The 17431-nt window shown below is 33.2% G+C and overlaps 1 protein-coding gene across 1 annotated transcript in view; it reads right to left on the reverse strand.

Annotated features, from left to right (window-relative positions):
* ROBO1 (roundabout guidance receptor 1) overlaps nucleotides 1–17431 on the reverse strand; it is a 448749-nt gene that overhangs the window by 84502 nt on the left and 346816 nt on the right. Inside the window, exons 7-8 of the mRNA XM_052649948.1 lie at nucleotides 5034–5042; nucleotides 913–1037 (exon numbers count right to left, since the gene is read on the reverse strand). Coding sequence (XP_052505908.1) covers nucleotides 913–1037; nucleotides 5034–5042 — 134 coding nt within the window. The remainder of the gene's footprint in view (nucleotides 1–912; nucleotides 1038–5033; nucleotides 5043–17431) is intronic.

A 17431-nucleotide genomic window follows, 5' to 3' on the forward strand; every position in this document is an offset into this window, starting at 1 on the left:
TCAAGGTTGATTTAAACAAAAAATAAAAGAGGTTAGGAATAATTTTATTAAAAATGAATGAGAATAATTTTCACAAGTATCAGAAATATGTAAAGGAAGATGTGTTCATTTGCTGAAGAACTCGTCACTAAGAGATAAGAAAACATACTTTTAAAACCATTTAAAGTTTCCTATTATTTTTAAAGTGAAAGTGTTTCAAAATTCTCTCTTTAATAAGCTGAAGTCCAAAAGGAAACTTAATTTTTAAGAGCACAGGTCTCTATATTCGAGCTTCACTGTCTATAGAAAATTCTGGTTTATAAAAAGGCGTGGAGTAGGACTTGACAGCAAAAGTGATCACATGTTTTAGTTTTCAAAGAATTAAAATATACTGAATTATATCCAATATAACATCTATGCTAAAGAGAATTTCACATAGTTTGATGAATCTTTAATTGATAGATATATGATAGATAAAACATAAAGAAGAATACACTTCAGATTCCTAGTGCTTTCAGAGAAACTGCACTGATAACATTATCTTTGTTTTAAATGTGTGCAAATCTATTTTAAAATATAATTACAATTATCTGAATAAGAAAAGTTGAAACTAACTGAATTCACTTGAGAAAAAGTATTTTTTTTTTAATGTGGCTGAATTGAAAATAAAGGAAATAAATTGGAAAATGGAAATAAATTGGGAATAAATTTTCATGACTAAACAATTACTATTCTATGTACCACCCGGTATACCAAAACTAGGCAGGAAAAATCTGAGAATTAAAATTCTGTTTTACTGTTGAAATATTCAGGTCACTCAGAGATGTCTCAGTTCTCTTAAAGCAACAGCTATGTGACTAAATCATTTCTTGCTTATTCTTATCTATGTGGCATTTCACCTGTGCTGACTGAAATATTAGAACAAGGTCATACCTGACTCCCCTCTCTCCTCCAGAAGATAGCTGGTTGGGGATTTCCTGTTGCTTCACACTGGAAAGTGACCGTTCGTCCCAAGGCAACCACCTGGTCACGAGGTTTCACAACAAAATGTGGAGGCTCTGAAGGAAATGAAACAGATTACCCTGAATCAAAAGCATGTAGTCACTGTCCTAATTGAGACAGTCTGCTGATATTCCAAGTGCTACCATTAACTTATATCACTTGTTATGTACTATCTAGATAACGCATCAATTCTCACCCTTAATTCAACTGAAGCGAAATTGTTAACTGCATATTTATAGAGTAGAATCTGGGTAGTTTTGTAAAGAAGTTTTTTTTTTTTTTTTTTAACTACCTGATCTTCTAAGATGAACTTCAATGTTAAAAAGACTTCTTCAGCTACAATTTGACCCTTTACGTCAACATATACTCGAAATTTGTATGAACAAATATTTCTTCTCATTTAGAGCTGCTTAAAGGTGTATGGACATTAATCTTAGACACAAGGACCTCCTGATGTAGGCAGGTCCTAAAATTACTTTAACTGAAAAGCTTCTGAAAGGCTACTATGGAAAGTATAACCATTTAAAATCTTCAGTCCAATTACTTGAATGGAAATGAATTTAAAGCACTAGTGGAGTCAAATGTCTCTTTCATTTACATAGGCAAGGGCATGTTCAAAGAGAATATATATGGAAATGAGGGCAAATTGGAAACATCTGCTCATCCTGACATTATAAATACTGCCAGCTTTGTCCAAACTGTTTGATTTATACAGACTTAAATGGCCACTTCATCCAGCAGTAAATAGAGTGTCAGAAAATTGTGTCAGTTACATTGAGAGCAATGGCAGCTGAAAACATTAGGTGTGCTGATAGAGTCACTGGCTTAAAAAAAAAAAAAAAAAGCTTATTTTGGGCTGTGCTTTACGCTTGGAAAAAATGTGCACTGAATCTAAGTTTTTCTACCTACTGTTTACACTTTTCAAATTCATTTCTTATCAGTTGTCTGAAATGCCTAATTATTCTCCTTTCTTCTTTGAGTTCAAATTGAAGTGAATGTTTCAAGTCAGACATTTACAGTTTATACAGCATAATCCACTTTTTAAGACTGTTCCATTATTTCTAAACTTTCCCTTAAAAATATGCTTAGTTACTTATGTCAGTCACTTAGGATAAGCTCTTAAAGTGAATATGAACCAAAGGTATATCCAGATTATGTTCACATACCAGTCTGCTCATAAGAATATGACTTCTTTGTTAATGAAGGTGAGGATTTGAAATGGTACTGTTTACTTTTGCTAAATATTTTTTGGTCAATTGCATCTGGGACATCTATACAAGTATTTGTAATATCTAAAATATAAAATTTATGAAATTTACAAAATATAAACTTTCTACATTTGTGTGTATACAGGTGTGTAAAGTGAAATATAAAACCTCTTTTAAAAAGAAAATGGATATGTAAAACAGCTTGCATGGTCACCAAACTGAAGAAAGCAATTATATTTCCTAACTTACAGATGAGTGTACTTTCTCCTATACTCCCTTTTTATTTTTAATTGAGGTTTAGTAGAAATTACACCATTTGACTAGAAAATTATAGGAGACCTAAAAAATCAGGGCAAATGCCTTCAAATGTCCTATAACTTATAGGGAAGAAAATACAATGTTAGGAGAATAAGTTTAGCTCAATTTGGTAATACTGAAGTTCCAGCTTATAATTTTTTTTAAACTCTGATTGTAATTGAGTGGTTTACTCATGACTTTGGTAAACACCATCATTATCCAGGTATAATAACAGGCATGTGCATCATGGCCTGGGGATTTTCCTCCACACACACATCCATACAGGAGCATTTGATTCCTTAGTTAAGGGTTACAATTATTGACATAGAAATTAGACCAGAAATTCAAAAGACTAAGACTGGATAATAAGCTAAATCCAGAAAAGAATTTGGTTTGTTTCAATGAAAGAAAACCAAATGATTAATTAAATGAATGGGAGAATATGACTTTCCAATATATGCAGGGAATTTGAGTAGGAAAATATAAATGTTCAAATCACTCAGACAAGTAAAAACTTCGGGTGGTCTCTTTTCTAAATCTCAGCAGCATGTCTAATAACATGTGCCAGAATCCATGTTTCTTTTATAAAATGCCAGCACGCCTGAAACCTCAAAGATGTGGGAACAAGGGATACAAACCCTTATGCTAACTGCATTTATCCTGCAGCAATCCTTCCACACAGGGTATTTGCCTGGAAATGAATTAACTGTATCTTATAGGCATATTCTCCAGCCAACATCAACAATGACACCAGCCAGAAGGCATGCCTCAGAAAAAATCCTTTTCTACATGTATGTTAGATATTAGATATAGACATATCTTTAAGAAAAAATTTAAATGGATTAAATATGCCTCTATCAATCTTCTATCATCATTACCTATATTTAGATTGAGTAATTTGGTCACCATGTGCATCTAAGTGATGTTTATGATAAAATGCTGGGAAATTTTTCAAAGGCTACAAAATTTTAATTCACTATAACTAAAAATAGATAAACATGTTACTAATGTCACATATGTTCAGTGTTGGAAATAAAATTAGAAAAGCAAAGAAAAAAAGAAAATCTACTGATAATGCAGACATACATATTGGACTGTATAATTCTAAAATATTCTTCTACAATATCACTTAAATGACTATTTAATGGTATAAATACTGTTACCTTAATTACTTAACTAATCAATTGTCTTTAAATCTAGATTCTTTCTAATTCCCACCGTTAAACACATTGGTGAAATTAATATCCTTCTCAATTTTATTCAAGTTGATTTCAACTGAAACTCTCCTCACAAACACTGAGTATTAACAACCTTGCCAAACTTAGAACAGAATCTCCTAATTGGCACTTTTATGTTAGTGAGATTAAACATTTATTTTCACATTACTTTGTCATTAATATCTTATTTATTGTGGATATTGTGTTCCTGTGCTTAGCTTTTTAATTTCTAGGGACTAATGATAGACTAGTTTTATCCATTTCTCAAAAACATTTTATATATATTTCCATTTATTAAAGTTTTTTCTAATGTAGTTGGGCATGTTTGTTGTTCAGTCAATATAATTATATAATATAGATCACATAATACCTAATAAATTATATTATATAAATGTTTACTTCACTTTCATCCTTCACTTTTGCTTTCATTAAATTTGAATCCAACTATAGTTTTGCACACATGGAAAGCTTTTTTTCCCAAACAGTTCATTATTGCATTACCATTACTGAACAATCCATCTTCCTATCTGTGTTAGTATGAAATGACATCTTTAGAATATTTGTATAGCTTTTTAACTTAAAACATAGATTTTTCTTAGGGTCAAAATTATTACATGGAACACCATACAGAAATATCCAAAAATGGTGCTCTAGCATCCTAAAAGTGTATGAGTGGACACCTTCCCAAAAATATTGATTAATGAAAGTGTTCAAAAAATTTTATTTGCAGGACAATAGATCTTTATTATAGCAAATTTTGATACATTTTAAATACATCATGCAGTTATTTCATACATAAAATGAAATGAATCTGACACATAGAAATAAAAATGAGTGCAAACAGCCCTAAGTGCAAGGTTATTCACTTACAGGACTTTCAATGACTATTACTGAACAACAGTTAGATAGACAGATATCGATGAATTCATAAACATATTTTAGATCTCCCAAACACAAACTGTCCTCTGGGCACCTATTTTGTTCATTGTTTACCTCATGAGATATAAACTGAAATGGTACTTAATCAAGATAAAACCCTACTCCTTGTTTCATCACTCATTTAAAAAAGAGGGAAAAAATGAAAGGATGCAGATCACACATCATTTAATAAGATAAAATTAGCAACCCCATTACCTTTCACTCTTTGTCACAGTTACCCATACTTCCTGCAGACTTTATTCTGTGCAGTCTGTCTTTGTGGCCAATGACAAGTGAAACATGGAGGCTGATTGGTTGGAGGACATGGAAGGGTATGGATGGAAAAGGGCAAGAGAAGTTCCAGTCACAATGACACGATGATTAGAAGATGGCCAATAAAATGTCAACTTACCAGACCCAACTAAAACAAAACAAAAAAGAAAACATGGAATAAATAAAAATAAAGAAACTGAAAACGAAACAGAAAAAGTAGTAAGATTTGCCTTAACCAATGATCTTTTCTTTTAAATAAAAAGAACACATTACTATTTGGATACATGGCTCATACTATCTATGCATGAATTATATTCACTAGCATTTCTATATCACCATAAATCATTTAAGAAAAATAGAAATGAATCTTAAAATATCTACTTTGATTAAATGGCAGAGCTACAATGAATGATAGCTATAAAATTATAAAACACTTTTCAATGACTTTACATTGTGCTATCAGATGACAGGATCAGATAACTATAAATGTAATAGGTTTAAAAGAAAAAAAATACTATAAATCTTTACTGCTAATGCCACATAGAGTAGAAATCAAACATCTTAATCAAAGATAAAGTGTTAAATCCTATAACTCCACCATCAAATTAATTTTTAAGTGTTTCATGCTGCCAATGATATTCTATTAAACCCATTATTCTCATACTTGAATAAGCATTAGAATAACCCTTAGATCTGGTTAATATACAGGTTATGATTATATAGGTCAGGACTATGACAAGGGATTTTGCAGAACCCAGGTGTTGCTGGTCATGACCGTCAGCTGAGTAGCGTCCTTAATAAAAAGTGTTACATTTGTATCCTTGCATATTTTTCAATGAGAAAACAGGAAAAAATATAAACACATTATGAAAACAGAAAACTTTATAACACTAATAAAGTTAGAGTCACATTACCTGTTTTCAGGGCTGAAACATTGGATATTTTAACATAGAAAGCTTGAGTAATACATATTTAAAATACTGGAAAGCAATTGTTTTGCTCATTTAGAAACAAAGGTAATTACTGTCAAATGCAGAGCCTTTTCATAATAGCCCAGTAGATACCCACAATACATTTTACTCAAATAAATAATGCCCATGTCTTTCAGCAAGTCACAATTAATTAGACTTGATTGCATTTCTGTGCCTTTGATAAATGAACTATTCTAAGCACTGCTACTGTGAAATGGTAGTTTTAAAAATGAAGCGTTCTCCTGTTCTCTCTATTGTTACCACATCTGCAAAGCTGAAAGGTAATTCAGAAATACACTTTTAACTCACACATTCTCTTTAGTGTGAGTGAAATAGATTGTTTTTATTTTTCACTCTAAAGTAAAATCTCTTATTTTTCATTCATGCAGGCAAGAAAAGTTTAAAAAAATCTCATTAACTCAGGCATAATGTTTATCATAGCATCAAACATGCCATCCAGATTTAAAAACACACAGAGAAGATGGGGCTTGTTTACAGTTCTCAAAAGCTTCAAGATGATGTCTTTTAAATGACAGAAAGAAATATTCAGAAACTACAAGAAAGCAATCCTGATAACTACAGCAACATAACTTAGCTTTGAGAAAACACAGAGTCATAAAATTATCTTTTGGGTAATCTCTGAAAATAAATTTGATTATACTGATACAGTTAAAATCAAGCCTTATTGAAAGTCAGGAGATCAGAGAATGATTCATCAATAGTTTCTATTGATGTGTTTTCAGTAATTTAAAATTCCTTAAACAATTTCAAAAATATTTAACATGTTAGAAACCAAAAAATCACTGGGAATTAGTTCATGTAAAATTTTAAAAGGCACTTTTCCCTTGCTTGTAGGCTTTACCAGCTGAACTACAGCAGTTGAATCTTTTAATTAAAATCCAGTGTGTTTAAGAATGTCTGGCTAGTGTACTTGCATATAACATCAATGGAAATTGATAACTGTAAAATATTTCAAAGTCTATTAAGGACCTTAAAACTTATCTAAGACAACATCTAACACAGAAGCTCTTAAAACATCAGAGGTTTTTGAGAGGAGTCTATCTTGAATGATCTTTTAAGCTTTTAACAACCATGACTATCAGGAAGTGAGTCTTCTTATCTAAATGAAAACCTGCCCGACACAATTTCATTTGTTCTAGTTTCAGCAAACAAATAAATGCCATTTAGATCCTCCACATAAAATCCTTTTACTCACTGAGAATAAATGACAGAAATGCCTTTAAATCTTTAAGTTTTTCACTTATTGCCCCTTTCTCCATATTTCTCTCAGTCAGGATGAAGGATTTTTTTTCCCCCTATACAGAAAGCAGAGACCTTCTATACAACAGGCAGTGCCCATTATTGTTGAGTTAGATTAGTCCAGAAACAATCAGAAAAAAATGAGTCTTTTGGATCCTGTTCATTCATTATCCTCTAATGCCCCTGGTTTATGAGCAGCTTCTTTCCCACCCTCTACAGAACTCTTCTCAACTTCTTTTTCTGCTTTAAAGGCTGGGATCACCTCTATCCCAATCCCTTTCCTCTTAAGAGGAAAAGCCTGTCTCTCTATCTCTAATAAAACAATAAAATGTTAGCTCTGGAAGTGACCTTAGAATTTATCAGTCTAAGAACCTAAATTGTTAAAAATAACTTCTTCAAGGTTACAGATGACTAACCGAAGACAGTCTTCCAGGTTTCTTGACTAAATCCAAGTCTGTACAAATTTTCCTACTAATTAATCAGTTTGGGAAGAATGATTTGCAATAGGACAAATAATCTGTTTCATTTTACATAAACTGTTTAACCTAAAATCCTTACTACCTCTTCAGGAAAGCAATTTTAAAGTATTCCTCATGATATTAAAATTCTTTAAAGAATATTTAGCTATAGTTTGCAAAAGACATGGGAAATTTAACAGGTGAGAAGAAAAGAGACTTAAAGCCTTTTAAAACGTTCACCTTTTGGGGGGAAAAAAGTCATCATTTCTTAAGGGTAAATCAACTTTAATTAATTCTTGTCTTGAAGTGACATTTTATGTCAATATACATTAAAAAATAATACACTTTTGAAGATGAGGACAAATAATATTTTGACAAAAATACTTCTTAGGGTAAATGTGCCAAATAGGAAGTTAAAATAACTTTACAAAATAAATACATATTTTTAAGAGGAAAAAAACTTACTAATTTTTGTCTTTTAACGTTTCAACATCCATGTGGATTATAATCCATCTTTAGGAACAGACTGAATTTTTTTTACATTGTAGGGAGTTTGGAAAGGGGTGAAGGATTGGAGAATTTGCCCCAAATCCGAGTTTGTATATGAAGCATAGTGTTTTCACCTAGTTTTTATTTTCTTGAGGTTGGGTGCAGGAGGAAGAGGAGTTAAGCAAAATCTAAAATAGACACACACACACATTTATATTATACATATATATAATATATCATTATAAAATTCTGGTACCCTTTTGATTCAAAAGGCGAAATGGGATAGCACTCTAAAATTTTTGGAGATATACAAATTATGTACTTGAGTAACAGTTTTTAGAAAATGAACTGTTTAAAATGGTATAGGGTAGCCTTTCTATCCCCCATTCTCCCACGCCCTCCTTCCCCACACACAAATACACATGCACGCGATTATAGAGTAAAATATTTTCTTCCTCTTTTGAATGGGTCACCAAAAAACTCCAGATTATTTAGCCTGAACTCTTCTGTATTCTAAGAATGTACACTATTCAGACAATAATCTTTTGGTATAAATAAGAGAAGAAGCTAAGAGCGAAAGACATGAAAATGAAGGAAGCAAAGAATGAAGCAAGGGAGGTGGAGGGGAAAAGAGAAAGAAAAGACTTGTCATATTCAGGAGACAAGAGTCAGAAAGATGATAAATGTTTGAAAAAATTACACAGAAGCTGGAGGAAAAGGCCTTTTTTTGGTCTGAGAAAACAAGTCAGCTGGACAGATACTTAAGACATCTTCAGATTATGTCTAATAAATACAGGGACCAGCCAATCCTGATAACTACTTACGCCAGAAGAGAAGATAATGGGCCTAAATAATAGCATGGTTACTTAGGAAAATCAGAGAAAAGAAGCAGTTAACAGTAAAGGTCACTGAACCATGAATTGGTTGCCAACTGTGATGTCTCTAGAGGTCTTTAAATGTGGGATTTATTTCCATTTGGCCACAACAGCTTAGCTATATAACCCTGTCTGGTAAAGAAGTAGACCAGTTGACTCTTAAAGTGCTTTCTACACTGTGATTTTAAGACTATGGAAATTCAGAGGTAAAGCAGGAAACAGATATACCCCTCTGCCTCCAATATTTTTCCTTTTGATTATGTACATACAAATGGATAGCCTACTAGAAAATGTCCTGGGAAATACTCTCTTCAGTTACCAAAAGTTGATGAGGTAATTTATACACATAGCTCCTAATATAAATCCAGGTGATATCAGAAAATTGCACAAAATTAAAATATTTGCAAGTTTAGCACAAAGGTAAAGTTACAATTTGGATATTTTCACATTGAAATCTCTACTTTTGAAGCATAATGGCAAAAATTTTGAATTTGTACTTATGAATTAGATAAAGTAGCCAGATTCTTCACTGTCAGCAATGGGTCATACAATTATTTTCATTATTAGTAGTTAAACAGTAGTGAATCCCTAAACTGATATGATTTTTCTCATTCTCATACATTGTGCTTGAGAATGTATGAGAATAGAATGAGAATAGAATTCATATACATATGAATAGAGTAAAGTAGTGAGTTATAAGATATTTTGGAGAAGAAATACATTTGAATAAAATAGAAGAATACTCAAATATTTAACCAGGGAAGCTATCTGCAGTTGAATTGACAAAACCCAGTCACTGTTACACCAGAGAAATTATATGCATAGATACTCATGAATGATATTATCTCTAACAATTAAAAACTCTCAAGATATTTTAGTATGAGATATGATTTCTTTTTAGGGAAAAGATTGAGTTTAACATAAAAGCCTGTCATTACGTCTTTCAAGTCTTCAGGCATACAAAATAGAGTGACTAAGACGGACATTTTTAGAATATATTTAATTGGTACATAAAATACCATGAACTTTTCCCCTCCACTTAACTATCTCACTTTATTCTTTAGATCAGTAGTTCCAGAAACAATTCTGATTGTCACTGCTGAAGTGGGGGTGCTTTGGGCATCTACAAGGCAGAGGTCAGACATGCTGATAAATATCCTATAACACACAAGAAAGCTTCCCATAACAAAGCATGATCCAACCCAAAATCCCAATAGAACCATGATTGAAAACTTTGCTATCTGCATAAAATATCTTGCACTATGCCTGATACACAAAATATCTTGCACTATGCCAGAAAAAGTCAATAAACTTCTTCTTTTCCTTCTATTTCTAAAAATGTCCCCACTGAACCCCAAACAGTTATTAAATGGTACAACTTGTTATTTGCCTGCTAAAGAGTCTGAAACTGAAATGCAGGTATCCAGCAATCTATGACGATGTGTATGGCACCTGACATAGGATCTCAGGATCATAATTTTGGTGGTATCGGTATCAGTTCAGTTGTTCAGTTGCATCCGACTCTTTGCGACCCCTGGACCGCAGCACGCCAGGCCTCCCTGTCCATCACCAATGGACATGAGTTTGAGTAAGCTCCGGGAGTTGATGATGGACAGGGAAGACTGGTGTGCAGGAGTCCGTGGGCTCAGAAAGAGTTGGACACAACTGAGCGAATGAACTGAACTGAAGTGAAAGCAAGAGAAATAAATGCTTGTTGTTTTTGCTTTTCAAAGAAAGAACTGTAAGTCATCTCTTCCTACCCTTGCTAAGCCCTGCTGCTGCTGCTGCTAAGTCGCTTCAGTCGTGTCTGACTCTGTGCGACCCCAGAGACGGCAGCCCAATTATAACTGGAGTAAAAATAACCAACAAATATCGATGTAAAGAAGGTGGTAAGTCACCACAAAGTTCAGCATTTCAGATCAGTTCAGTTCAGTTCAGTCGCTCAGTCGTGTCCAACTCTTTGTGACCCTATGAACCACAGCACGCCAGGCCTCCCTGTCTATCACCAACTCCCGGAGTCCACCCAAACCCATGTCCATTTAGTTGGTGATGCAATCCAACCATCTCATCTTCTGTCGTCCCCTACTCTTCCTGCCCCCAATCCCTCCCAGCATCAGGGTCTTTTCAAATAAGTCAGCTTTTCACATCGGGTGGCCAAAGTATTGGAGTTTCAGCGTCAACATCAGTCCTTCCAATGAACACCCAGGACTGATCACCTTTAGGATGGACTGGTTAGATCTCCTTGCAATTTTGGTGCTAACAGTCCCTAAATCAATTTAGAAAGCCAGAAATCTAGATCTTTCTTTTCTTCTTCTTTGAGGTGTACAATTCATTACCGAATTCTATAGCTTTTATTTCATAACCATTTCTCCATTCCATCCACCTCTTTCTAACTCTATTACCACCACCCTGGGCAAGTTATGCAACAGCAGTCACCTGAAATAATGCCTTGTTTTTTTTCCATTCCAACCTCACAAAGCAACCAGAATGCTTAAAAACTAAACTAAGCTGATTATAGTACGTTTAGCTCAAAAGCCTTCAATAGGGTCTCATTTCTCTTAAAAGAGAGCAAAATCCCTAACATGGCCTTGCTAAGTGATTCTTTGGTGTTTTCTCATATTCCTTCCCTCCCCCACCTTTCTAACTTAGCCATGTAGATCTTCTCATTCTTGAGTGCCCTTTGCTCCTTATTACTTATGGTTCTGTTTATGCTATACCCTGAGATCCTCCTATTTTAAATTCCTACTCATCTCAGCCCTTAGCTCAAAAAAATAAAATACTTCTTCAAGGAGCTACCTTAAATTTGATACTAAATCTTATCAGAATGCTACTATGTTCTCATAGAGACCTTAACTTGTCTTCTAGAGCATTTAACTATAGTCTTAAACTATAAATTTGTGATTTTTCTATAGAAGTCTGTTTCTTAAAATAGCCTGTAAGTTACACGAGGGCAAGTATTTAACTATTTTGTTTTCCATCATTTTTCTAGAACTTATCGAGTTGAGGACACTATTTACATTGCATTCAAATATCTGTTGAAAGAGTGAACAAATGACAATAATGTCCCCATTACCCAGTTGAAGGCACTTTCTTCCACCCATACCTTTAAAAATCCACTTTTTAAATTCTGCTGATAGTATAGACATTTGTGTATATCTCTCTTCATCAATAAGCTCCATAAAGGCAGGCTTACTATCTACGTGTCTTACTATCACTGTGTCTAGTGTATTGCTTTATACACAGAAGGTGCTCCCAAAATTTTGTTTGGGACCCTTATCTTCAAATAGCATAAGTCATGGAGGGTCAGCATTAAAGTACATGATAACCTAATAATAAAACTACTCAACTGACAGTTAAATAACTTTGGATCAGATTCTCTGCAAAATTAATCGGATATATCCTGCATAAATCACATAACCTTTTACGTCTCAATTTAATGAAGATCCATCAACGTTAGGTAACTATGTGTCAGATCATACACTAGAAACCTTCCCAGCAACTCTGTACAAGAGTTCAATATGCCAATTTTGTAGAGGGAGAAATATGAAGGTTAAGTAATTTTCTTAAGATCATGTATCAGGTAAGACATGGAAGACTGGCCCTCAGGTCTGTCCAGCTCTTTTAATTAGTGCTGTTTTTGGAATACCGCATGACTTGTTTAAGTTAAAAAAAAAAATGTTAAACCTTCAGTTCAGTTGCTCAGTCATGTCTGACTCTGCGACCCCACAGAATGCAACACGCCAGGCTTCACTGTCCATCACCAAATCCCAGAGCTTGCTCAAACACATGTCCATCGAGTTGGATGGTGATGTTTGGTGCCATCCAAACATCTCATCCTCTGTCGTCCCCTTCTCCTCCTTATTAAATCTTATGTTACTGTAAATTTGGTTCTAAAATCTTTTGGTTTCATGACATAAACAAAATAACTTTCAATGAAAAATTATTTACAAGGCAGCCCACTGAATGAGAAAGAATATGTACAAATTATATTTCTGATAAGGGGTTATTATCCAAGAAACTCATACAACTCAATAGCAAAAAAAGAAACAAATAATCTGATTTGAAAAATGAGTAGGGAATCTGACTAGCCCAAGAAGACATATAGATGGCCAACAGGCACATGAAAAGATGCTCAACATCACTAACCCTGAGGGAAATGCAAATCAAAAGCACAATAAGATATCACCTCACATATATTAGAATAGCCATAATTAAAAAGACAAGAGGGACTTCTTTGTGGCTAAGAGTATACACTCCCAATGCAGGGGGCCTGGGTTCAATCCTTCGTTAGGAAACTAGATTCTACATGCTGCAACTAAGAGTTCACATGCCGCAACTAAAGATTCCGCATACTGCAACTAAGATTCCATGCAACCATATAAATAAATAAATATTAAATAAACAAACAAAAACTAAGAAATAAGGAATGTTGGCAAGGATGTGGAGAAAATAGTACACTTTGTGTATTATTAGTGAGAATGTAAATGAGTGAGGCCACTATGGAAAACAATATGGAAGATCCTCAAAAAATTAAAAATAAACTTCCATATGATCCAGCAGTTCCACTCTTGAATATTCATCCAAAGCAAACAAAAACACTAATTCATATATATATATATATATATATATATATATACCCTATGTTCATTGCAGAATTATTTACAATAATCAAGACTTAGAAAAAATCTAAATGTCCATTACTGGATGAATGGATAAAGAAATATAAACTAATTAGCTAAATAAATAAATACATACACAATGGAATACTATAAAACCATAAAAAGAAGGATAACTTGTAATTTGAGATGACATGGATGGACCTTGAAGGTTATTATACTAATTGAAATAAGTCAGGCAGAGGAAGAAAAATATCATATGACCTCACTTATATGTGGAATTTAAAACAAAACAAAACAAAAAACAAGTTTATAGATACAGAGAACAGATTGATGATTGCCTAAGTTGAGGGTGAGGGAGAGGTAGAATGGATGAAAGAGGTCCAAAGTTATAAATTCCAAGTTATAGTAAATAAATAAATTTTATAATGGAAGATATAATGTACAATAGAGGGAATATATTTACTAATATACTACTTCATTTTTGAAAGTTGCTAAGAGAGTAAATCTTAGAAGTTCTCATCACCAGCAAAAAAAATTCTAACTATATATGGTGATGGATAACTAGACTTATTGTGCTGATCACTTTGTACTTTACATAATTATTCTGTGTCACATATGGGCATGTTTTACACACATAAAAAGGTTTGGGGCAAGGAAATGACTCATGTTATATTCTATTTTCTCATTAAAAAAGAACAACGTCCAAACAGCCAATTCCATCTTTGCAAAATGATGTGATGTCACCTTTTAAGATAACTACTGTGAATGTCAAATGCATGCAACCAAGTGTCAAATGTATATGTTCAGTTTGCTAAACATTATAAAATCAACTTGACCTCAGTTCTTTCAAGTAAAAAAGAGACCTTATCCTTGTCTAGTATTTAACATCTCAACAATCCAGTACAGAAATTATGTAACTTATCATTATTTCCAATAAGCCTAAATCAGGTCAAATTTACTTATTATCAATTATATTTATTCATTTAGTATTTATTCATTGGGGGGAATAAAAAGCCTAAGTAAAAACACAAGAGCACCCCTCAATCTCTTTATGAATGATCTAAAAAGAACACTGTTTGAAATGGCTCTTCTGTCATCCACGTCAACTTTTTTAAAAGTACCTTTTAAAATGCCATATCTATCAGTTTTAATTGTGCAGTGCTCTAAATTTTCTCCTAATAACACTGACCCACAAAATGTCTTACAGCTAAAGCTAACTTTAACAACCATTTAAATATTTTCCTACTCTCATAATTTTGTTATAAAGCAATTACTCAGCTACATTTTGTCTTATACTTATTTTAGTATTTTCTATAGGTGTGTTTATACTGGCACATTATTTACCAAGTCAAGAGTATAACAGTTTAAAAGCAATTAAAATGCTCATGGTGTTTTAATCAGTTTTGCAAACTTTATATAAGATATTAATAGGTAGTAACTTTTAATTCATACAAAATCTTTTAAAAAATGAAATAAAAAGAAGCAAACTGCATTTTAAATTGTTGAAATAAGGTTCAGAGGACACCAGTTGCTGTATAATATAACTAGTCTACTGAAGACCCTAATGTTCGGAATATATAGAAATGATTTGTGAATCTGTAAGGATGAATACTGTTCAGCATCATTATTCATTTTGTGTATACCTATAAAATATTTAAAATGATAGCAAGCAAATAATATTTGATACATATGGATGCATTGAAAAGCCACTTTTCAATTATCTTGCATATTTCATTTATCCAGGTTTATCATAAGAAAAGGGTGTCCTTAATGTCAAACAGTCTAAAATCATTCTCTTTATGATTATTATCTCTTAAACAATGGGTTATCTCAATCATTTATGTCCTAGCAATTCTGGATAAAACAGAATAAATACATCAGTGTAAATTAACAGGATATTTTTACATTATTCACAACATCACAACATAATTTCACATCTTAAAGTTATGTAAGATTGTTAGTAATGAATTTAATGCTTTAAAATGAGCTACCCATAAACGACTAGAGCAAAAGACTAATTTCCTTTTTCAAATTCCATTCTCAGGCTGAGTAATGCAGATGCTGCAGATTCGCACAACTCAGTTCCATCTTTCCAGGTTGCTGTCATTATTTCGTAATGCAGGTTTCTAAAGACGGTTACTTAGTTATCCATCTATATAACTGAGCAATGAGGAAAACGTATCCACTGTTATGTAGATGAATCAATTCCAGTAAAGCTCATAACACAATGGAAGATCCATGATGCGCTGTTTACTAGTGTGGTGCTCTGTCATTATTTGTCACAGACTCATATTACGTACCAATTATTTCTTGTACCTGACTGCTCTACTTATTTCTTCAAATATTGGCAAAAAAAAAAAAAAAAAAAAGGAAGAAAGTGTTTCAAGTTCTCTATAGGAAGGTTATGTGGAGAATTGCTTTTTCTTTTGAATAATTTTCAAGATTTATATCAATTTGTGTGAAATAACTGAAAGCAACCCAAAACCTTCATGAGTAAATGAAAGAAATCTAAGGGAATGTCACATCTTCAGCAATCATTAGGGTTAAAATGGCTATCTCTGAAAGGCTATAAGAACATAAGAAGCTCTTTACTTTATCCTTTCTACCAAAAAAAAAAAAAAAAGGAAAAGAATCATAGGCCATAATGCTACTGAGTCTCAATCAAATCAAATACCATTAAAAAAAAAAAAAAAAACCCAGCAGGAGTGGAGCTCAGCGTCCTATTTATGCCACTGGATCAGAACAGTTAGGAGAGGAAGCCACTCTCACAAATCATTCTCTTGTTAAATTCTGTAGTGGGACTTCATTAAACCTCTTGGCTCTTAGCAATCCACTTTCAGCCTGTTCACAAAGAGCTCAGCTGGCAATACTGACTCTCTAAAAGTCTTCAATCACACATTGTCTTTGGGGGTTTTCTTTTTATAACCACAAATCATTTCTTTCTCATTAGCTCCTCAAATCTTCACTTAAATTTTTTTCAAAACATTATTTTTAACTACAAAGCAACCAACAGCAACAACACAAAAAGCCACAATAAATCCATAAGGGGGGTATTCTGAATAAATCTTGAGTTCAGCATTAAGAGTAGCAATACATATTATAGGAGGTGCTAAATATACATATACATATATATATATATATATATATATATAAACACTGTGTGTGTATGTGTGTGTGTGCGCGCGCGTGTGCATGTGCGTGTGTGTATATCCCATTCCCTGAAGCCCTGAAGTCCTGTTTACTCTAGTACCACTGACTTTACTGGGCCTTGGTGGCTTACTGCCACATGTCATGAAGAATCATTCCCCAAAGAACCAGCCTGCCAGCTCTTGTCAGAGTGTGGCAAACATGTCTCACACATATCAAGCTTCTTAAATTCATCAGGTAAAACTTCGAGGGCCTCGTAATATGTGTTTCCTCAAAATGTTGAACTCACAGTTCTTTTTTTTTTTTCTATGAAATATTTTATTTACGATTTCAAGCAGTGAGCTCACAGTCCTTAGCAACAATCTTGTATTATAGTAAACCTGACCTGAACCTGCAAAAAGGCCCTCTGACACTATTAGTTTTGGCTCTGACTCAAATAACCACGTTATTGGTCAGAAACAATGTACTATTATACTGCCAGCTTTTCTGAAATCAGCAATTTAAGCAAACTGTTCCAACAAATGATTTAAATGAAGTCAACATCAAAGAAAGGGAATTCAGAACTGAAGGGTACAGTTTTTTCTCTCATTACTCCTTTTCTGTTTAGATATTATACCAGCTCTAAAAAGCGATATGACTCTTACACTCTATCAGATATAATATGCTGATAAAAAGCTAAACATGGTGAAGCCTGTTTATGGGAACCACAAACTTACAA

This window comes from Budorcas taxicolor, chromosome 1, assembly GCF_023091745.1.
Source record: "Budorcas taxicolor isolate Tak-1 chromosome 1, Takin1.1, whole genome shotgun sequence".
NCBI lineage: Eukaryota > Metazoa > Chordata > Mammalia > Artiodactyla > Bovidae > Budorcas > Budorcas taxicolor.